Source organism: Odontesthes bonariensis, chromosome 8 (assembly GCF_027942865.1).
Source record: "Odontesthes bonariensis isolate fOdoBon6 chromosome 8, fOdoBon6.hap1, whole genome shotgun sequence".
Taxonomy (NCBI): Eukaryota; Metazoa; Chordata; class Actinopteri; order Atheriniformes; family Atherinopsidae; genus Odontesthes; species Odontesthes bonariensis.
The window spans coordinates 15911961-15935383 of NC_134513.1; the positions used below are offsets into that span (position 1 = coordinate 15911961).

The window sequence follows — 23423 nt, forward strand, 5'->3', positions numbered from 1 at the left end:
GAGAATAATTCCTTTAGTAATTTTATTCACTGCCTATTCCTGTGTAGCTGGTAGGCATGACTCAGGAAAATATTCACTCCAGAGTTTTCTGATATGGAAAGCACATGCGGTAAGGCTTCCTCCTGTGGGAAAGCATAGAATGAGAGATACTCGACCTTTGGGCTTATGCCAGAAATCAATCAGAGAAAGACTGAAGTCGAGCAGTGCGGCTGGTCTTAGTAACAGTCTGGTGTTGGCTCATGAATAAATCACAATGAAATCCTCACAGGCTTTACCACTGGCTTCATGAGCAAGATATTTTTCTGATTGTGTTATGAGATGTCTCATCACTTAGAATCTCCTTTGTTTAGGTTATGTGTTCTTGACATTCATATATACTAATAAACCTTCTGAGATGTTTTCTCTCATGTGGTGGGACGGCGAACGCAAGTGACCAAGCGCGATCGCTAACAGGTTTTCATATGCAGAGGCGTTTATTCACACTCTATAAGTCTAACCTTTCAGTTAACAAATGACGGCTCTGATATAGAGGAACATTTCAGCCATATTTATAGATAATTACATTTTCAGGAACCAGTTTAACTTAGTCCAGAACTCAAATGGGAGAGGGATGTTGAACATTTGTAAATGTTATTGTGTGAAGGCAAGACTGATGCTTGTTAAGACATCCAGACAAGATGCATCATATTCAAAAGGAAGCTATGGAAGACTTGGTTTCCCAGAAATAATTCCAAAAACTTGGGTTTTCTTGTGATTCCATGTGATTTGAAACGTTGCTGTACTGTGACAATTATGTGCCAATTTGCATACAAAATATGAATATCAATGGGTGAAAATATCAAGGCTGGAGCTAGATGAATGCTGCTAATATATAATTGTAATATAACCTCAATAAAATAATAGAATGAGTTGAAATTTAAGGAACACTGGCAACATGAGGATTCCAGCAGAAGTTTATTGCTAACACCAATAAATTGTCACATAGCGATTATGACTGGGGGTGGAATGATGAGGATTGAAATGACACTGATGAAGGTAAGCCCTGCCCCAGATAGTGATGATTATTGTGACTTTGACATCAGTAACTGCTTGGAATATGAGGATAATGGAGTTGCTGTTGGTGATGTGATCGTGATGTTGGTTATGTAGACATGGAAAGAAATTTAACTCCTAATGATATTCTGAGGAGGACAGGCAGAAAGGGGGGAATAATGAGAACATATATGAATGAAGTGATGAGGTGGAGTATTAAAATGATGAAGATGATGATGGTTTTCGTGATGATCCCTCGTCCTCTGCTCACCCCTTGGGGGCATCCTCTCCGCCGCCCCGCCCATGAGCAGCGTTGCCCCGGTGACTACCGGTTTGCGTGATGACGTTGGATGTATATGAGCGCAAGCGGCGGGATCTCTCTCCCTTTTACCGCCATCGGAGCGGAGTCTCTTTCTTCCCCAGGACTGCTTCACTGCGCAGCGCTGCTTATCCAGTCCAGCCTCCGGCCACAGAGCGAAGGTAAGGGAAAGGACTTGGGGAATTGCTCGGGCACCGACGCCCCAGAGCTCGTGCTTCGCCTTTGAAGTTAAATCGTTATCTGCTGCCTAAACAAACAGCGGCAGAGGAAAACGACTCTGCTCTGCTAATGCTAGTCAAGCCAGACAGCGGCAGCAGCCATTGAGACTAGCTCCACCATGATGTGTCTTAACGTTACACGCTACTAAAAAAAAAAAAAAAATCTAAAACAGCGACTATCCTTTATGCCACCTATTACTGGCTTATTTTGCCCACAAATGTACTCGTATAAATGAGAAAACGTTGGTTAATTCCTGTAACTGTCGACATTTTTCAACATTTGTTGACACGTGTCTTTTATCTTGTATTTTTGGACTTGACCTTATTATCTTTTTTTTCTTTTTTTTTTTTGGAGGATGATTCTCTGGGTTGGAAACTGTGGATGGGACTATAGACATTAGGGACAAAGCCTATAGTGGCACGTATAGTTTGTTAACCGGTTGCATTACATAAGGAAAACTGGTCACAACGTGGTTCTGTAGCGGTGGCACCACTTCCTAACTGGTCCATATCATATAGTACGGCACCCTGTCTGTCGAAGCTGTTCCTCCCACTTGCTCAGCCCAAGTAGTGCGCATCAAGCTAGCAGCACATAAGCTAGCTTAACTGTCCAGAGACAGTGAGGCAGTGCATTGACAAGACCGGGTAGGCCGGCTAAAGTTTGCCTGTTTACTAGCCAGGGGTGGGCTCGTGCGTTGGAGGAAGTGAGTGGTCATTTGCGGTTTAACTTTGGACAATAAACGTTTCAACAGGTTGGCCGGCTTGTTTGGACCCTAAATTAAGTCGAAAACGTGGATTCAAAACGAGCAGGCAGGCAGACACCCACCAGGACTATTTTGTCGGTCTTTAATGGTTTGCCAGACTTCAGCATGCAACACGTGGTCGCTGGGCAGGATTAGGAAAAATGGTTGTCTTCACAAAGAAAAAATGTTGTTAGGATGGTTTGTCGTTCCACTGTGGTATTTCAGAATGTTTATCCATGCATATTTATGTATTAAACACTTAAACATGAATTGTGTACTGCCCAGCAGATATTTGGTAGTGTAGTTTTTAAAAAGGGTGAGCTGAATGTTTCATTGTTTCACAATAAGATCCCAAGCTGAGACTCCCCCCTTTTTTCTTTTTTTAAAACCTGTAATATTTCTTCTAGCATATTTTGGGTGTGGTAACAAAGACATTTTTTTTCTTAACATAGATGTTCAGGTTTTTCTTTGTTTGTTTGTTTTTATGTCTTTCCTTATTTGAAAATTGCATAAGCAGTAGATGTCCTGTACATCTCAACCTGCTTGCATGGAAAATGCTGGGGTCTCAACAGCGACAAAACGTTTGTTTGGCTACAAAACTCTACGTTGTTATTGATTATTGGGCATTTGAAATGGGCCTTTTTGGCTGGAAATGCATTAAGAGGGCTGAGGTATTGTCAAGTGAGGATATGTTATTATGACGTTCTGTGATGCTTGTGCCTTTTGCATATTTTAAAGGAAAATTGAAACCTTAAAAGGGCGTCTCTATAAGGTGACAGACTGCATTTTCCCAATGGAGAGATGGGACATAATTAAAGTCGTTCATTAGTCAACACATGGCGCTACCTTCATCAGTTTATAACTCTAAAGGAAGAAATTGTTTGATTTGTCACCAGACTTTGCTCAGGGAGCTGTCACCTCAGCTCTGCAGCTGAGTAATGCTGAACATAAGCCACCTGATGTAGATATTGTTGTGATTTGAAGTATCAGCTTTTTATATATATAAAAAAAACCACACACCCCACTAAAGGTTTTAGTTCTGGCTCTTTGTGCTTGGGGCCCTGCAGCTGTGTAAGGCTCAATGTCCAGTTAAGAGCCTGATTTGGCCCTGGGCTGACAGGTGAATACAATTAATGGCTTTGAGCATGGTTGGGTGGCAGTTAAAGATCATGCAATGGCATTTTCTATGAGGATAATTTTTAAATATTCTAACTGCATAGCTTGTTTTTGTCAAAAGGCCCCAAAATATTCTGCTTGTTGTTTTATAAGATAATGTAAATCTCATTTAAGGGGTTTAAACTGGGTTTATTTTTTAGTATTTTAGCTTGAAGTATCTCAAACTGAGACGGGTTCAGTATTTTCCTGACCAGCTGATCACATCAGGGCCTGCTCAAAACAACAAAATGTTCTACTGTGATGCAGAAAGCCCAAACATTTAATGCATAATACAAATATATATTTTTTGATTCCTCCTTGTTCATGTCTTGTATAACATATTCTCAGAAATTTTTAAACTCGATGTTGTTCGCCAACGACCAGCTTAGATGTGATGTGACCAATCCTGCCTGCAGGACTGATAGCTGATGATTAACTTTCCTCACTTAGCTTCTTAGCCCAAAGTAGAAATAAGGATGGCTGATAAAACATTGATAATTTGTGATGGAAGTAGTCATTGTAGAAAAAAAGGGGAACAGACTTGTTCTAGAAGCCCGTTTCCTCCTTATCACAAGGCTATGGGTGTCAGGCACCTTAACTCTTGAGTTTTGACACTGCTTTCGCTTTCAGGTCCTGATCTATCACCTTGTTGTCCCCGTGGTTACAAATTGTGAATGTGAGCTTCCCTTATCTGACCCCTGAAAATGATGCCACAGATCAATATCTCAAGACTGTTCTGGGAAAGTGAGATGGGTGGCTTAGCTTGTATTGATATTCAAATCCAATAGTTGCCAAAATGTTTAAGAAAATGTAAAAACAAACGGGTGAGACTAAGCTGTTATGAGGGGAACCAAGTGAAGCTCCATCCTAGAGTGAATGCGTTTATGCTGCTACCCTCTGTCACATGGTCTGAAGGAAGTCATATGTATTTGTTTTACTTGATCTGTGATTTTGTTGTACATTTAAAATAAAAGAGAAAAGGGCATTCTTCCATTTAAGATTCTTCTCTGCAGCCTTCCAAGCTGTCGGTGAAGTGGCGTGTTGCTTGCTGCCTCGGGTTTAATTTTATATGCATTTCTCAAAGCAAGTTGAGCCCACACGGCAGTAATTTTTGTGGAGTGGGATTATAAGACTGCAGTGCTCATGTTCACCTTTTTAAATTTCAAGCATTTTTCTTGAATTTCAATTTTTTTCTGTGTTGCTTTGTATGAAGTAAGAATATGAACTGAAAATGATTTAAATTTTTAAAAAGATAATTCTAAGCCTTAATAGCAGTAAAATATTTAGATATCCTAAATAAACTCGTCCTGGGCAGTCTTTTTTTTTTTTTTTTTTTTTTTTTTTCTCCTTCCTTAAATGAAGGTCAGAAGGAGGTCATTTAGAAAGCTTTGTTTTAGTTCTTCTAGTTTTCCTGACACAGGAAAGGGGTGGATCCCGTGCCCAAATGGAACTCATGACTTAACAAGAACGTTGTTTGGCTACAGGTTGACAAGTGTTAATCTTTAGCTTGAGACAAATCAAAACTTGTAATGCACCGACCGGTTATCAGATGCGTCTCGTCTGCAAGATGAGCGATGTGGGCATTTGTGTCGTGCAGACTGCAAAACAACACCCCCCCCCCTCCTTTCTGTTTTTCAGCACTGGTTTAAAAAAAAAGAAAATAAAAACCCTCCAACACCTGGCTTTTGGGTGCAATGTGAAAGTGTTTTATTGCCACTCTGTCCCACATCGAATGACTGCAGTAGTTGCAGGTTTCTGTATGCTGTGGTTCGGCACGTCATTGATGGGGAAACGAAGCACCTGGGTGCGCACCCTAAATTTCAACGAGGACGCTGCAGTCGGGGCTACAAGAGTGAGCACAGCTTCACACAAACTGTTCAATTGAATCTGCTGTTGTGAGCATGAACCAGTTGGTGAGCAATAGTGGGGAGGAAAAGAAAACTTTCTTTTTAAAAGACCTCCAGCAGAACCAGACTCGGGAATGGCGACCATCTGCCTCAGCCAGTTGGAGGGGTTCCTCATCATGAGTTCAGAAGAGAAAATTATTTGAGTAGAATGTTTCAGTTGGTTTATGCATATGCGTTTCCACAGATGATGCAGTATAGCTGTCTCTTTGGGAGCATTGGCTTATTTTCTGGTGTATTGCACCTGAGCCCGTGCTGCGCTGGCTGAAGACGATCATCAACATCTCATCTGTAGGGGAATGACTGATCCATGCGGCTTATAGAGAACAGCATTAATTATGAATGGTTCCGATTCAAAGAACTTTGAATCAAGTGCATGAATCCTAGTTTAAATCAACCGAATAGGGAAGGTAATTTTGAAGTTTGTGTTTAACAGTGCTTCCTATTGATTGGATTCTCTATTGGTTACTTTAACATCTAAAATTGGGGTGGGGTATTACGCTTTCTTTGTCAAAGAGAAATGTGCATACATGGTGATAATGTTGTTGTCCAGGATATTTACTGTTGGTCACAGATCATTAGTTGTGTTGGCAAATAGCACATGTGCTGTTCCTCCTCTTTGCTCACATGTACCATTTATCAATACAGCCCAATTCCCAAAAAGCAGCTCTCATCGAGTTATTTTCCTTTGTCTTTCACAGACCGAATGGGGTCAGAACATGTTTTTTTTTTTTTTTTTTTTTTTTTTGTAAATCTTCGTGTAATGCATAAATTATAAAAGCTGCATCATTTGAGGGGAAAACTATGATGTCCCAGAGAAAAAGTGAAAAGTAAAATGTCGCTTTTCTCTCCTCACAGTGACTCTGCTGAAGGAGCTCACTTTTAGAGAGCAGCAGGGCAGAGGCAGAGAGGGGTGTTCCTGTGTGCTCTCCAGTTGTATAAATCACAGAGTTGGCAAGGCTGGCAATGTTGTACTCCTTTTTAAGATGCAACAGAATTTTATTTTTTTAATTTATTCAACGTGAGGATTGTTTGTGGCACGAAAGTGTGATCTGTGAGTCTCCTATTCATTGCTGACTTGAGAGCCCTGCGCATGACGATGTTGATTTACAGTCGGTGCGCATTTTCCAGCACCCGTCAGCGTCTATAGTGATTGATAAGCTCAGAGGTGAATGATTCCAATGGTTTAGAGATTTGCAACCGGTTCTCTATTCTTATCCTTCGACTGCACTCCTGTACATGTGCAAGTGCTTTCATTAATGATTGTGCACGGCTGGAAGGGCATTTTGATGTAAATTTTACTTTTTTTTTTTTTTTTTTTTTTTTTTTTTTTTTTTTTTTTTTTTCCTTTTTGTATGCCATTTCCAGTGGCTGTGTAATAACCACAGCTGAATGATGACTTTAAATCATTCCTGACTCAAGTATCGGTTGAAATCTGAGTGTTTCTAAACTACTGTTTGTTCTTTTTCTCCCCAGCATCACTTGAGACTCAACTAAGATGGCAGACATTGACAAGTGAGTATATTCTCTGCTACACAAACAACTGGACTCAGTTACTTGGGGTTACAGTATCTGATGGTTACAGGGAATGCACCTGCTGTGACATTGATTTGGGGTGTGGTCACAAGCCCTTGTAGGTAAGTATCTTACTAAAGGCGCCCTGTTTTGGAGGCCTCGTCTGGAACTGAGCTGCATCGACAGATTTTCACACACACACACGTGTACTAGATGCCTCATATCACATTTGAGTGAATACCGTCTGTCCAAGAGCAGCGACGCTCCAGTGATTGTCACAACACGGGGATGAAGTTTGTCTCCCTTTCTCACACACAAGTACACACAGTCCTCCACTGCTGGCCATTGATTTTCACCCTGTGCTGCAGACTGGCAGGGGCATGAGAGGCTGGGCTGCTGAAGTTGTTTCATGTTGAGCTCTCCTGCACTGCATCTTGAAGCAGGGTGTCATCTTTCTGCAGCAGGGGTGAAAACAGACTCCAGTTTTGATTACTGCTAGACTTTTTAGATCTGCACAGCAATCTACGGGTTACGCAACAGAATACAATGTGTTGTCGCGGCTTGGAATAAAGCTGAATCTGAATTTGTTTGTACAAATTGACATCAAATGTGCTCTTGAGCCTGTGGGAAGAGCCCGTGCTTGCTTTGTGCTTATTTTAAGCGTTCTGAACTCTTGCACACAGTTGGTCTAATCCTTGTTCTTTTGACTAAGAAGCCATTTGCAAAAACTAGGATTACAAATCAAAGTACAGCGTACAGATTTCCATATTTCTTTCAGCTGACACAAAGCGTGCGGGGTAGTGTTCAACATTTCTGTAGACTGAGCTGGTCGGTTGTTTCCTCAATGTGATAATTATGACACAAACGTGCAGAAGTTTTGTATCTGGCCTCTTTATAGCGGTTTCCCTTGCTGAAACCATGACAGTCTGCTATAATCACACCTATAGATTGATGGTCTGCTGTCTAGGGTGGAAAACAAAGCTCTGTTGAGCTGTGGCATGCAGCTTAAAATAGGAGAGTTGCCAGCAGCCAAAGTCGAGTAGTTTTGTACTGGTGATAATTCTGTGCACTCAGAATAGTCCCAAAGTGTCTGTTTTGGCTGACCTTCTGTTCCTCCATCCCTCCCCTTCTGTCTCTCCGAGCAGCAAAGACCAAGCCGAGATGGACCCGGCAGACATGGAAGATGTGGAGGAAGTAGAAGAGGAGGAGACTGGAGAAGATGAGAACAGCAAAGGTAAGCAAGCGACCTGGCTCCTGGAAATTAGTCTTGAAATGCGTTGCAAATGTGAACCTATGCAGAAGGTACAGCTGATGGAATGCATAAAAGCCTCGGAGGATAGATGTTGAGTCATTAAAGGTGCGTTAAAATGTCAGTCCAGTCTGAAGTCTGTGTGTCGTCCAGTTATTTAAAGCTTGCTGGAGTTATTTTCATGACATGACTCAGAATTATAGCTTTAATCTGCTTTATTTTGGTTCCCAATAATGTTCCTACATCCTTTAATGCTTAAATAAATCAGATGGCTCCTCGTATATAACCGACTCCATTGTGGATGGATATGGATGGCTGGTTGGCCTATTTTTGTGTGTATGTGAACAGTCTTTAAAGATGACTCATTCTGGCTGCTTATGGCCAAACTGTCATTGCTACCGCACTCATTTGTGAGGTCTGAAAGTTGAGGAGGATTATACATTTATGAGTAATAAGCAATAGCAGGCCGCTCGAGTTAACACGAAGCACAAACTGTTAAAGCAGGGGTCTTCAATGTTTTTCAGGCCAGGGACCCCCAAACTGATGGAGAGTTGGAGCAGGGACCCCCCTACTATTTATATGGCATACAATTGTGTTTTATATTTAACGGGGCCTAGTGCCGTGTATAAACATAGCTACTCTGTTATTGTACATTCAATACTAAGCTATTCAAATAATACACAGGTTAATATATTCATGTTTTTATTTTAAACATGTGCAAGGCACAGGGTGGCCGTGCCACTGCCATTTATAAACAAACATCTTGCATACAACACTGAGCTATTCAAATAATCCACAGATTTTAACTTTAAACATGCATGTAGATGGGACAATGAATCCTCAAACCATCTGTGGATGGCACACGTTTGCACACAATTTGTGAGAAACAGTTTGAAAAAAAAATAATTGTCTAATCAACCAAAGATTTCGCGACCCCCCCCCCTGCAGTACCTCCGCGGACCCCCTGTTGAAGACCTCTGTGTTAAAGCATCAAAGCTGCGGTAAAACACCGTAACAAACTCGCAGACCAACATGTCACAGCTCTGAGGATTTAAAAAATTGTATTGATTAATTTTTTTTTGGTAAAAGACGATGGGTGTTTGTGAGCTGAAGGTTAAGCCGCGTCTAAAATTCTGAATACCTCTTATCGTCTCGTTTAACTGAATAACTGTTTAAGTTGCAGTAACGTTTTATAAAATGTGGCGTTTGCCGTCGTCTTGACTTTTACATCATCTCCAAAATGGCGGCTCCCTTTGTTGCAGCTATGGTCCTTTGAGTTATCCACCGGACACGAATTCTTTCATCAGAATTAATCGCCAACAGCTTGAATTGTGTGAACTTTGTCATGTGTATTCTTTTGACTTTAGTTTCTCTTAATCTTCTCAATCTACTGGTAGTGACCTGACTCTGCTTTGATGGGTGCAAACAGTCTGTCAGACCCTTGCCGTGTCCCACGTCTCACTGCACATAACCTGACGGGACATTGTTTACTCCACTTTAGTACAAAATAGGTGAATTATGTCTGAGACGGTGTTAAAGTTGAAGGGGAGATTGAGTGTATTTACATTTTTGTTTTGGTATGTTTAGTTTACCTCGGGAGCTCAACATTAACAGTTGCCTGCTTCCAGTTGGCAGCTAAACTCTGTGTGGTCAAACGGAGAGGCTCGTGCATGTTTTCATCGAGTGAAAATCAGACTCTTTTGTTGTCGGTCTGTGGCATTTACAATTTCAATCGCACAGCACGGGCAACTGGCTGCAGACACAAGTTTGAATGAATTACAGTTTTGGGGACTTGCAATACAGAGTTACAGACTGTTGCCGGTCTAAGGCCTGAACATTAGGACTTGAAGTCTCAGCACTCGGGAAGCACTTTTAACAAGTTTAATTCTACATAGCTACCGGAAAGAACGGATGGTTCTGCTCTGCAGGAAAAGCTGTTGAATCTCTTCGTCAGTCCTGACAGTTAAATTTATTACTGTGATAGTGTTAACATGGGGTTACTGCAACAGTTTAATAGTTGCAATTAGTGGCCTAATAACGGTCTTGTTGCCGTTTTTTCCAACCTGCTTTCTAACAAGCAGGGTCGTTGAATGATTTTTGTATTTAAAGCGAGTGGAGGCAATTATGTGTTGCTGACATCTGTAACAATGTCGATGCAGCAAATGGGACCAAAATACAGGTTTACAAAATATTCGTTGACCATAAAAACTGCACATTGCAGAAATCGTCCCAGCCATGGTCTTTTTATGATCTTTAAATTGTTCCTTGTTTTCTATTTAATTTCCATTTGCTGCTGGGCAAGCCAAACCGATCAGTTCCTTGTCTGAAATTGAAATTCTTCAGCATCGAGTGGCTGCGGAAGCTTAATGTCAAGGTTAATGCCTGATTATTATAATGAGAACAAGTGTTGTTGTGCTGCCGCAGAGTACCCAAACAAGGGTTTTCTCATTCGAGTGCATCTTTGATGCAGCCAAACCTCCCACTCTGTGTCTGTTCTCTTTCATATCATGTTGCACTTTTGCCTTTTATGTGTTGGTCCACAGCTCGACAGCTCACTGTGCAGATGATGCAGAATCCACAGATCCTGGCTGCACTGCAGGAGAGGCTGGATGGTCTGAACGGCTCACCATCGGGGTACATGGAGAGGTGAGGGGAGGCTTTTTTTCTCTCTTAGAAACTCCTCCACAGCTTTGGATTGGAGATGGCATCTTCTGGAGCTTCTGACCAGAACCCCCCTCCTCAATATTCGCTCCATAATGAGTTGATTAAATTAGATTTAAGTATCTTATTAATCGACGATAAAGTGACTTGTTTGGAACATCTGTAACCAGCGGCACGGTCAAATTTCTGAGCCTCTGAGATGCTGTGGGAATGGTAGCTGTAGGTTGGCTGCAGGACTGCACCACCCACTGCTCGTCTTCTTAGCAAAGCCATCAGCAGGCAGCTCTTTGATCAATGTGTCGAGTGCTTGGCAGTCGCCAGAAAACTCGCCAGTTACATCCCTGCACTTGGGACCAAACATGCCCTCCCTTGCCAGAATAGTGCAGGCGTTTTAATTTGTCACATTGCAGAGAAACTTGACTCTTATTACAGTTCTGAGCCAGGTGGCTGTACTTCAGGATCTCTCGTATGTTTAAGTTAAAATGGTGGTCAAATGAGAGTTCCTTAGATGTAGCTATAATGCCCCCAGTGTTCAGATTGGCATTATAGCACAAGATTGCATAAAGTTGTTTAAAGGATATATAGTTCTTCAAGTCACTAAGCCAAAACATTTTAACCAAAACTTGACAGCAAGTTTGTTAGAAGCAGGTAAACGTGGCTCAACAGATCAAAATAAGATGGGTTGGAATGTTCAGAGTATTTGTTCTGGAGGGATGTAAACATCCAAAGCAGATTCAGTTTGAAAAGGACAGAACGCAGGATGTTGAACTGAAATAACGGCTAAAGACGATGCCACACCAGCAGCGGAGAACTGGATGCTTTGAAATAAACAAAACTGTAGTAGTAGCACACGCAAGTAAGTTAATTTGGTAGAGCCACACTGATGGAATGGCTGAGTTGATCGCCAGATATTATCCTGTGGCGACGTAAATCTAACAAAATGTCCTGATAAGACCTCTGTAGAGATGCTGCATCATCCACAGACAGAACAAGGCCATAAATTCCCAGAGCACACACACCAGTAAATCTGTGTACAAACAAAGCCGTTTCTTCACTCTGCCATTAAATGAAGCAGTCTTATTTATTTTTTTGCATAGTCTGACGTGTTTACTTGGAGACCACCCGAACTTCCTGAAGATCTCAGGGGAGCACTGCAGCGTGAGGCTTCTCTCTTAAAGGACTTATGAAACTAATTTTAATCGTTGGAATTTCACAGTTTTTGCTGCTGATTCTAAAGGTTCCAAGCCTTGCGATTAAAATGAGATATTGTCTGGATAATAATTTATTCGGGAAGTCATGTTAAAACGGGCTCAAAAGGAGCCACATTTTGTCTTTTTGTGCGAATTCACTTTTTTATGCGTGACGTCATAGGGTTGACAGAAGTTCTTGTAGTCTAACTGTAATGGCGGCGTCTATGGCTAAGACATCAAAGCACGGTGGAAAATATTGTGTTGCTGGAGGGCCAAATGGTGTTAGTTGCAAAAATAGCAGCTTCACTGAAGGCATCTCTCTGCACATGTTTCCCAAACTAAAAAATACTGGAACTGAGGCTGACAAGGAGAAGGCAAAGACAAGAGCACGGTGGATCGTATCACTGCCTGCTGCCGCCTGCCGATAGCCGTACCTGTTACGGTGTTTGCTGCTCGGAAGCAGGGGACTGCTCGGTCTGCTCTTCGGTCTGCACACATATCCAGCTAGAATTTGGCGCCGTTGTGAGTGGCTGGCCGTCTACCTCTGCTAGCTTTTTTTGTGTTTTGTCATGTTTTTATCGTTTTCATCACTACTGATGCATGATCGCCAGAGTCTCTTGAAAATCAGAGATTCTGTGGACATAATATCGATCACGTCAACGAACAGACAAAGCCACCGCCACCTTTTTTGGCGTCTGTACCCTCTTACCTATGGCATCTACCTGGTCGGTTGCCAAGCAACAGCCGTCGCAGAAGACGTGGAGAGAGAGGTGGAGTGAATGCCTGGTGAAAGCCCACCTGGCTTTGCCCTCCACCAACAACGCTCGCCATCTGCTGTCTGGTCTCTCCGGTGATTGCGCCGGCTACGACATCCGAGGCTCCGTGGATCAGTCCTACCGATGGCTGCTGTCAGTCGTGCCGAGGCCGGGTGCCCAGCTCCCTGCCGCCGACCCGTGAGGATCCGCACTGGGGCCACGCACTGGAGGATCTCCGACCCGTTAATCCACGCCATTGTTTATTAAGCTTACATTAAAACCATGTTATTATCACATACGTTTTTTTTAAGTGGCTGGATTTCAAAGTGCCCCTTCGTTAGGTTTCAACGTGTCAAAGACAGCGCAGCAGAATCTGCAAAACCGGCATGTTCAAATCTTTTCCAGTTTACCACAGCAAACATACACTATTGTGTCATTTGATTGATAACATCTTAATAATAATCAGCGTGTAGTAGGAGCGATGGCTGTTTTGTGCCCGCCGATCCTGTGCCGAAAATAGTAACTTTAATTTCCATTACCCATACAGGAGGTGCAGAGAGCCTCTACAATATAGATATTAAATCGATTTGTGTGGCTTAAATTCAACGAAAGTTTTTCCACATAATGTTAGAGGTGTGCTCTTTCGACCTGCTGATGTTTGTATCAGAATTTTGGTTCCTTTATGAGATATAGGTCCATCAAATGTATGTTGTTTTCACAGCCAGCCATACTAGCAAATAAGGGAGTCAACCCTATGACGTCACGGTCACGTGGCCAATTTCGCACCAAAGGCCACATAATTCACACTTTTAAATGGCCGTTTTAACAAGTTATGCCCGGAAAATTTAGTTCAAGTTCGATTGATGGTTTTAGAAAAAGACAAAAATTTCATTTGAATGATAGATGAACATTCGTTTCAGTTCATCTTTAAGCCCTCAGCAGATTAACTCCCCTTTGCTACCGTCTGCTCTCCGTTGAGCACAATTTGTCGTACGTTTTTAAATTTAGCAAATGCACCAGTGTGAATTGGTCTCTTGTATATTGTTTGAACAAAACCAGAAGGAAAATCGGTCCAGTTGTGAAGTTTTTACTCGGTTTTCCAACTGTGGTTAGTTACAGTTGCATGGCTCGCCTAAAGTGCTGCAACCTCAGGGGGACACGTGCATGTATGCCAGATTTTCAGGGTTGCCTTCATATCTACTCTGCTCCTGTTTGTATCCCCACAGCTTACCAAAGGTTGTGAAGAGACGTGTAAATGCCCTCAAGAACCTGCAGGTCAAATGTGCCCACATCGAGGCAAAGTTCTACGAAGAAGTGCACGCACTGGAGAGAAAGTATGCAGCCCTCTACCAGCCCCTCTTTGACAAAGTACGTACGGCTTTGGATTCCGTTTACCTAAAGCTACTGTTTTTATGCACACGCTTTTAAAATGACAAGGAATACCTGTGTTTTTTTTTTGTTTTTTTTTGTTTTTTTTTTTTACTCCTGGACAACTGACTCGGATAGGCATCATCAGTGTGCAAGTGTTTATTATTCTGGGGGGGTCAAAAGGTCAATTTTTAGGTAAAAAGAAGCATTATTCTGGAACAATACTCATGTTTTTGTTTTTTCGTTACAATTCTAGTGTCCCATTATCAGGAAAGCTTAGATTCATATCAGCTGTTGCATGTCTTTTTGGTTTTGGAACAAAATTTCTTATAAAATCTGTGTTTGGTAACACAAAATCGTCTACTTACGAACACGAGTCCGCAGCGTTGACAGTGGCGTTCAGTATGGAAGTGCTCATGATCAGAGCATCGAGAGAGACTCCGACTGTGCTCACTCGTCTCTCATCGTGCACCTTCTGTGCGTGCGAGGCTGGTTGTTTTTCATATCACCGACGCAGCGTTAAAGGCTCATGTAAACAAAGCAGGGGCGGATACTGCCATTTTCCCAAGGTCGGCTTGTGTTGATGCAACTCGAATGTTAAACCATGACCGTGTCTTTTTTTTTATTTATTTATATATATATATATATATATATATATATATATATATATATATGGAATTTGGGTCGTTTCGATAACGGTGGCATTGCATGTATATAGCGAACACGCGTCCAAACCCTTTCCTCTGTTTCCTCACAGAGGAGTGACATAGTGAAAGCAGCTTACGAACCCACAGATGAGGAATGTGAATGGAAGGCAGATGAGGACGAAGAGCTGACAGTAAGTAAGCAGGTACAGATGATGTAAACACCTGCATGCTTTCTATTTGAAGACCCTTTTTCTTCACATTTTTGACACGTAACTTGCAGTCTCATCCAGAGCACAGCAACCTTTGTTCGCTGTGGTGTCCGACCTGCATGCAGCCATTAAGAGGCGTGCTGCAGAGCTGCTGAACAGTTAAAGAAATCGATGTGGTTGTTTTTTTTGTAGCACAAATGCGGCTCTGTCCTCTTCCGCTAATCATTTGTTAATCTGGGAGCCCAATGCACAGCGGCACAGTATGGTTTGTAGGTGGTTAGAATCTCCTTTTTTATATGTAGCTGTTTGACGAGAGAATGTCTTCACCAGGATGAGATGAAAGACAAGGCCAAGTTGGAGGAGGAGAAGAAGGACGAGGAGAAGGAAGATCCCAAAGGCATCCCAGAGTTCTGGTTAACGGTTTTCAAAAACGTGGACCTGCTCAGTGACATGCTGCAGGTAGGTTCGCCCATGCTGCTGGAGAGGCAGAGAAAATAGGTCAGAGACGGTAGCGGCTTTCCACAATGATAAATTCAGATTTGCTTCCACCTGCTGGTAGAAGTTTGCATGGGTCATTGCAGATCTTGATGAACAAAAAAAAACAAAAAACGGTGCCTGTCATGTAAAAGAACACGAGTCGCCTTTTATCTTGTTGTTGTCCTTCACGCTGCTGTTCTCTCTCTCCTCCTCAGGAACACGACGAACCCATACTAAAACATTTACAAGACATTAAAGTAAAATTCTCAGATACAGAACAGCCAATGGTAAGGCTGCCGGCACTCATTTCCAACATCTTAAACCAGCATTCAGTTATTCATGTGGAACCACCTTTTTAACCGTGTCCTCTTTTGACAATCTACAGAGCTTCACATTAGAATTCCTCTTCGAGCCCAATGAATTCTTTACAAATACAGTGTTGACAAAAACCTACAAGATGAGGTCAGAACCTGACGAGAACGACCCCTTCTCCTTCGATGGGCCGGAGATCATGTCCTGTACAGGGTGAGTGCAGCAACTTCCCTTCTTGTCTCAAAGACAATTGTGTAACTGTTGTATTGTGTTAAGAGACGAGTTTTCCATTTCCAGCGTCTCATTTGAACCCGTTTGCTTCAAAATAGTCTGAAGAGCTCAAAACTTTTCTGCTTCTGGTTTACCTGCCAAAGTTGAAAACTGTTGAATGTTTTCTACTCTCCCTCTGACTTCACCAGTTGGGTTTATAGAATGTTAGACGCCGCATTCTGACTTAACTCTCGACTGATCGCGCTCTTCCAACAGCTGCACAATTGACTGGACAAAGGGCAAGAACGTCACGTTGAAAACCATCAAGAAGAAACAGAAGCACAAGGGCCGCGGCACGGTGAGGACCGTCACCAAGACGGTCCCCAACGACTCCTTCTTCAACTTCTTCACCCCGCCAGAAGGTAATAGCGACGGGCAGAAATCTTTGCAGTCATATTTATCTTGAATTTTTTTTGTTTTTGTTTTTTTGACTTGTAAATTTCTGGAATAACACGTTCGTCTTTTTGTTTACAGTTCCAGAAACTGGAGACTTGGTAAGTCATTGCGCTTTCATTATCCGTTTCATCTTTCTGTTGTCTACGGTGATGTGACCGTTTAGCACAACCCGAGACTGTCCTTTTACGCTCTGAAGCGCTTCTATAATGTTAGGAAAACTGGATCGATAACGCCGGGGAAGTGTTATTCCGACCCTGATGCATAATGTATACCGATCGCTGTTGTATGGGACTGCTGAGTCAGCTGCTTTCTGGATGAAAGAATGGAACCAAAGGAAATGCATTCACTTTTTTTTTTTTTTTTTTTTTGTCAATGAATTGCTTTCAGGACGAGGACTCGGAGGCCGTTCTGGCTGCAGACTTCGAAATTGGCCACTTCATTCGGGAGCGCATCGTACCTCGAGCAGTGCTGTACTTCACAGGGGAGGCCATAGAGGATGATGACGATGACGTGAGTACCGCACACGCCAACATCCTGTTCGGCAAAGTTGCACAGGACTCCCGCAGCGTTCTTTATCGCTCTAATGAAAAGACAAACGTCGGAATCTTTAAACTGTTTGCGTGCATTTAAAAACCGACGTCCAGATGTCTAATCTTTTCTTCTCTTTTTCTTTTCCAAATCGCAGTATGACGAAGAGGGAGAGGAAGCGGACGATGAGGTAAAACATCCAACTTTAGAAGGGATGCGGGGTTTGGATACTGCAGTGCTGGGGCTGTGTGGAGGGAAGCCAGTAGACTGAAATTGCACTGTGTGTTATTAGGAAGGTGAAGAGGAGGCCGATGAGGAGAACGACCCTGACTATGATCCCAAGGTGAGATGAAGCACACGCACACCCTCTATTAATCTCAGATGTCCTGAGAAAGACTTTGCTCAGCACTTCTCAACTCTGTTGGCTCAGGATGCCCCCGCTGGAGGCCTCGGATAAGTTATCTCAGACCCCTTCCACAGTTCAAGAGTCGCTCAGTTTCGGAACAGCGAGAATCTCTTTGTGACGCTTATACCCCCCCCCCCCCATTATCCCGAGGGTCCTGAGCTGCAGGTCGAGAACAGCTGTCCTGTCAAGACCTTAAGATCTCAACATACAGAATACATACTGTCAAATGCATCTCATTTTACTGAGCTTTTAATTTGCATCGGCTTTTCTTTAGTGTGATCTTTCAGACCAGACAGAAAATGAATCCAGCTAATTTCTCGTTTCACGGCTGTTTTTTCTTTTTTAATCTTCACCAGTCATTTAGTGCTGCATGTTGGTACTAAAACCTAAACCCTAACCTAAAGTAACACTGAGGTCCAGTTCACCTTGTACAGAGGGGGCACAGGTGTTCCGGTGTTTCTGGCTTTAATGCACAGAGCATTGAACATTTGGACTCAATTCAGAATGATTAGATAGGTGTGTCCAAGTCTTCAGCTGGTACCGAGTGTAGACATTTAGCCAATGACTTAAGGAATCACCATCATGGAGGGTAATTGCAACAAGAATGGGTGAAAATCTTCCTTTTCTGGCGAGAATGTGAGGTGAGGCCTCACATTCATAGGTGCCTTGTGAGATGAGGGATGACGCGACAGGACTTTTATTACTCTTTAGTGGAGACGTAAAGTCTGATAAGTGCATTCCTTTCAGTTTGAATAGAGACGCAGTGAAATTCCGACGGGCTAGTTTAGTGTAATCTTACCCGGTCAAACAAATGACAGGTTCTCCACTGACAGGCTCGTGTTTACTCCGATTTTCTGCCTCGCTGCCCTCGTGACAAAAGAAATCTCCCTGAAAAGGTGAACCAACAGGTGTTACTGTGAGGAAAAACCGTGTGAGCTCCAAGAGACCAGACATCCCAGTAAAACTACACACGCTACAAATTTAGCATGTGCAGGGTTTATTTATTTTTCTTTTAAGATCGACACCCATTTAAACAGACAGGACTTCTGCTTCTTCTCTGCTTAGCAATAAGGTCTTTGGCATTCTGTATTCTGCTAGTTTTGCTTTTTCTTTGATTTTCTTTATTTATATTTTTTTCCTATTCATTAATGTTACTTCATCTCCGGTCACTTTTGCATCTCTTGTCAGCGACTCTTTAAATTTTTCCTCACTAGGTTTAAGTGGTGACTGTAGAAAAATAACCCTATCCTGGTAGGTACAGTTTGTGAATTGTCAGCTTACTACCATCACGCCTCATGCCACGCCTTCAGTTTTGGTTTTGGCTTTCCTCTTTCCCCCCCCCCTCCTGATTTCCATCTCTCTGCACCCCCCTCTCCCCACACATGAGCGCCTTCTCTTCCTCTGCCGCCGTCCTGCACTCTTCTGAATTACTAACCCCCCGGTTTGTTGTTGGGTTGTTGTTTTTAAGTTTAACCCGTAATGAGGTCAGCATTTGCACCTGTATCATTTCTGTATGTTGAAGCTTGTCCAGCCCTGCCTTGTTCATGTTTTTTTGGTTTAGTTTCTTTTTTTGTTTCCATGTTTAAAATGTCCTCTGCACAAACACAGGCTAGTTCTGGCTTTGTCGGGACGAGGATATATCAACCATAAATTCAGTGCTTTCTCAACCAATCTGTGTACACCCATTTACGTGTCATTGGTCAGTTTTTTTTTTTTTTGTTTTTTTTTTTTTGTTTTTTTTTCTCAGTGGTTTTGTGTCTCCCCTATAGATCTGTTATTAATGCTCACCCAAAGGTTGGCAGCCTCCCAAAACAAGAACTGCGGAGAAAGTGTGTTTCTGTCAGCAATAACGGCCTCCTTTCAATTCCCAATAAAAACTTTTGTCTGTGGAAAGGCTCAACATCTCGGTCTTTCAGCAGATGCTAAATTGTCCTCTGCTGGGGGGGGGAGAAAAAAAAATCCTGTCACCTGCTTTAATGCGGAACCCTTAAGAGTTCGTTCAGAGCCAAGTATATGCACCACGGCAAAAATGACCTCGACTGTAATCCAGTGAGTCATCAGGCCATCAGAGGCAGCGCCAACAGCTGCAGTGTCATCATCTCTGTATGTGACGCCTTACAAAGTGTGATGGGATGCTTAATCGCGTTTCTGAGCAGCTAATTGATATCTGTGTCCCAACTAGCAGAGAAACGCCCAAACATGGTTAAAAAATGAGGATTTTTCTGCCTTGATATACAGAGACTCCATTGGGCCTCAGTCCGTTGGCTTCATCAAAGGCGCGTGTAATGCAGATTTACGATAACGGCCACTGAGCAGCTGTGTTTGAGTTGATGCAGAGAGGCTCGCCATTGCCTGCTTTTTTCCAACACCGACGTTAATGGGGTTTCTCATCTGTGTAGGCCTTAAAGTCCAATATTTATCTCGGTTTGTTGGAGACCTCTGCACTGAATTTTCTCATTTCAAAAGTTTAACCCTGAAGGCGCTTAAATGGATATTAAATGATACCACTATGGTATTAAAAAGAGCTGCCTTAAACTTTAGGCTTAGCTCAACCAAACTTGACAACGGCGCGCTTGGCACCTTGAGCCTAATTTGACCACTGAAAGGTTAAAGTTCACTGCTTATTTTTCAGTCTTTCAGTGTTTGATTAACACGAGCCACTCACACATGTGCTGGAGACGTTCCGGAGGCATAGCATGCGAGAACATAAATGCCCACATCACTGGCCTCGGACTTTCTGTATAGATTTTCCTCTCGGCCCCCTCATAGTCTCCAGATTATCGGTGGGTCAGAGTGCAAACTCCTACATATTCAGGAGCATTTGCCGCCGCTGTGCGAGCGAGCGTGCTGATAAGTTTGCTCTTTTTTTCCTGACCCGTATCCTGCTTTCCGTTTTACTCCTGCGTACGAGCGGCAACATGCAGCCGGGATGCCAAAACAAGCGCTTTGTTCTCATTACAACACATTGAGAATGGCAATTTCCACCGCATAATTTCTGCATCCATCATGTGCTGCCTCATGTGGACTCGGCAGCTGATCCCTCCCTCCTCCCCTCAAACATTTCCAGCCACAGGAGTGGATCTCTGGCAGAAAAGTCTGGACCAAATTGTCTGCATTTTCACTGTTCATGTGTGAAAATGGCTCGACGAAAGATGCGTCGCTACTTTGTCCCCCAGTCAGTCTTTTGCTTACCCATCGCTGTGGGTGAGATTTAAAAAAATAATAAATAAATAATTACGTCTCTCGCTGAAATTTTTAATCGCATCACCAAAATGAGTCGATGGGCGCCGACGCATTTAGATCACTACACGAGTTTCGGTTTGAGAATTCCACCGACGACTCCTCCGTCTGCGAGCCCGACGCGTCTTATGTCGAGTTCTGGCGGTCGGATTATTGTGCCCGGCTTCATCCCCGTCACTAAGCTTAGCGTAGCATCTGTGATCGAAAGAAGAAATGAAAACCACCTCAGGTGTGGATGTGAAGTGTTCTTCCCAGCTCCCGCGCTGGTTTTTGGCATTTCAACAGTCGCTGCTTTGAGGCTCTCGCAGAAACCCGTTTCAGCTGGATTTTATACATTGCCAGCTGGAGTTGATAAATCTTGACTGACTTTTTTTTTTTTTTTTTTTTTTTTTAAAATCGGGTTACAACATTTCAAATGACACTCCAACTCAGTTGATGCTTATTGCCGCCTGTGATTCACGGAGAAGACCAACTTGACACATATTGGGAATAAACCCTCAGAGCTTCATAGAAAAAAACTGATTGTTTAAGCAGAAATACACGGCAATCCTTTCGAGTTTGTAGCCGCTTCATCGATTGTTCAGGGTTGAAGTGGCTGTGTTTGTTTGTTTTTTTGGGTCTGCTTTTTACCGTCGATTGGTAAAGTCTTGGTCTTAACCCCCCCCCTTTCACTCTTGTGATCTCTTGCAGAAGGACGCGACCCCCCCAGCTGAGTGCAAGCAACAGTGAGGCCTCGCCCCGGCTGCCGCGAAGGATCAACTGCACTGTAACGGCTTCTCAAATTGAAAAAAAAAAAAAGAAACAATAAAAAATGGGCGGGGGGAGGAAAAAGCAAACAACAAAAATTGAAAATAGTTACTTATCGCCTTATAATGTTTTTGTATTTTTCTCAGTAGGGAATTTAAAAGAAAAAAAGTTTCAAAATTTTTGTTACAAAAACTCATGGTAATATACTGAAAGCTGTTTGGCTTGATATACATAGTATTTTACTAGACCTGTTTTCTCCTTCTTTTCCTCCTCTGTACAATAGACAATAGGAAAAATATCTTTCTCAAACAGCATGACCTTGTTTCTTCACCGCTAAAACTAGTTTGGGTTCTCGTGAAGTTCTTTTGTTCGTATTTACTCCTAGACAACAGCTGTGGTTTAGACTGCAACGCAGTGGCATCGGTTTATACGCCCTCCTTCCTCCTACTAAAGTTCCAGGTTGGTCAGTACTGATCGTTCCAAGTGTTTTTTTTCTTTTCTTCTTTTTTTTTTCCACTTCTTTCTTCTTCTTCAACTCTGTAGTGGGGCCTTCAGCACTTGAAAAAGCACTGTAGCATTCCCGACACTAGAGAAGTAGGACAGATGGGTGACCTGCAGCTGGGTGTCCATTCCAGTTTAATCTTCCTGAGCATGGGGATCCAGAGTCGGTGTTTGTCCTCCTCCTGCGCCACTTGTGCTCACTGCTTTCCACTCGATACATTCCAGCAAGCAGGCACCGCCCGAGCCCCCCCACCCACCCCCCACCCCAAGTCTGCCGCTCTGCAACTGGACAGACTGTCGAAATGGATCAGAAATTCAGCTCGCGTCGACTTCTTTGCTCCCAGGATTGGACACGGCTCAGTTGAATCTCTTGAACATTCCAGAGGGAACCCCTTTTTTTTCGATGAGGAAGCGGGTGAGAGTAGTTTAGCGGGATGAACCGTTCTGGGGGGGGCACCCGGTCCCACTAACCTCGTGTTTCAGGCTCCTCGTAGGCTCACTGTGGCGTGGCTGTCGTCTTATCTATTGCACTTTGTGCTAGTGTGTGGTGTACCCGTGGCGTCCCGTCATCAGTTAGCCAAGTATTCCTTGTAAGCAGCACTTTGTTTCATGCCCTCCATCTAAAGGGCCTAAGGGGCGGTGGTGTAACCCCGCCGTGTGGGGATTTGAACTATTCTGGTTTAAAGTGCATTACCTTTAGCTACCAGAGAAGGCGCACTTCAGAGAGGCTTTGAAGGAACAATGTTGTGTACATGTAGCACAGAGGGCTACACTGAGGAGGTGTCAACCTGTCAGATTCATCCCCCCCCCCCCCCCCCGTTCTTCAGTTTATAATCTTTCCCACCCCTTGTGTCCCTAACTGTCTGGTCAGGTGACTTTCAGACCTCAGCCTAGCCCTTGAGGTCCTTGTTTTGATTTATTTCCTTTTTTTTTTTTTTTTCTTCCTTTTTAATATCACTGTGAAAGAAAGAGGGGGAAGTGTGATAAGGCCATTGTTTTGGCCAATGACCCACAACCCTCCCCCACCTCAGCCCGCCTCCTTCATTACCCAGAAGGCCACAGAAAAGCATGTCAGAGCAATATTTTACACCCGGAGCGGGTACCAAGAAGAAACTTAGTCCGCCTCCCTTTCAAATCCATTCTTAATGCCTTTTTTTTCTTTCTTTTTTTTTTTTCTTTTCTAAGTTGCAAAAACAGCCAAGTGTTGGTTGTGTTGGGCAGCCTAATATCTGCTGTGGAGAGCCAGGGTACCTCTGATTCTGCAGGGAGTAATCAGATCATGTTCATTGGGGAACAGGACAGGACAGGGTTTTCTGTATGGTCCTTCTGAGCAGCTGTTGTCAAGGCAAAATGCTATGCTACAAAAATACTAATGTACTCAATAACTGTACGTGTATGTTCATGAATAAACTGGTTAAACATGACCGCTGTTGTTTTCTTGCACCACTCACAAATACGCAATGAAATGCATCCGTGTTGGAAGTTCAAGTGGTAAATAAATCCGTAATTAGCAGATTTATCAGTCAGTCGGTTGGACAAATCGGTGGTGCGGCAGGGGGCGCTGCAGTGCAACATTTAAAC

At 43.0% G+C, this 23423-nt stretch overlaps 1 protein-coding gene across 3 annotated transcripts; it reads left to right on the top strand.

Moving 5' to 3' along the window:
• The first annotated feature begins 1402 nt into the window (after positions 1–1402).
• On the top strand, positions 1403–23266 carry nap1l1 (nucleosome assembly protein 1-like 1). Of its 3 annotated transcripts, XM_075471917.1 has the most exons (16): positions 1403–1512; positions 6848–6886; positions 8032–8120; positions 10679–10781; positions 13968–14109; positions 14867–14959; positions 15296–15424; positions 15658–15729; positions 15828–15967; positions 16241–16386; positions 16499–16518; positions 16808–16930; positions 17106–17138; positions 17241–17291; positions 18569–18605; positions 21285–23266. In XM_075471917.1, the coding sequence occupies exons 2-15, from the start codon at positions 6870–6872 to the stop codon at positions 18572–18574; spliced, it is 1164 nt and encodes a 387-aa protein (XP_075328032.1). In that variant the 5' UTR covers positions 1403–1512; positions 6848–6869; the 3' UTR covers positions 18575–18605; positions 21285–23266. The 3 variants fall into 3 exon arrangements, with proteins under 3 accessions (XP_075328032.1, XP_075328030.1, XP_075328031.1); XM_075471915.1 differs by lacking the exon at positions 18569–18605; XM_075471916.1 differs by lacking the exon at positions 18569–18605 and having other exon boundaries at positions 1404–1512; positions 14867–14947.
• Positions 23267–23423: the final 157 nt, after the last annotated feature.

Coding starts and splice junctions, on each gene's coding strand:
- nap1l1 (XM_075471915.1), top strand. Junction 16,931..17,105: donor TAGAGGATGATGACGATGAC/GTGAGTACCGCA, acceptor TCCAAATCGCAG/TATGACGAAGAGGGAGAGGA. Junction 17,292..21,284: donor ACCCTGACTATGATCCCAAG/GTGAGATGAAGC, acceptor GATCTCTTGCAG/AAGGACGCGACCCCCCCAGC.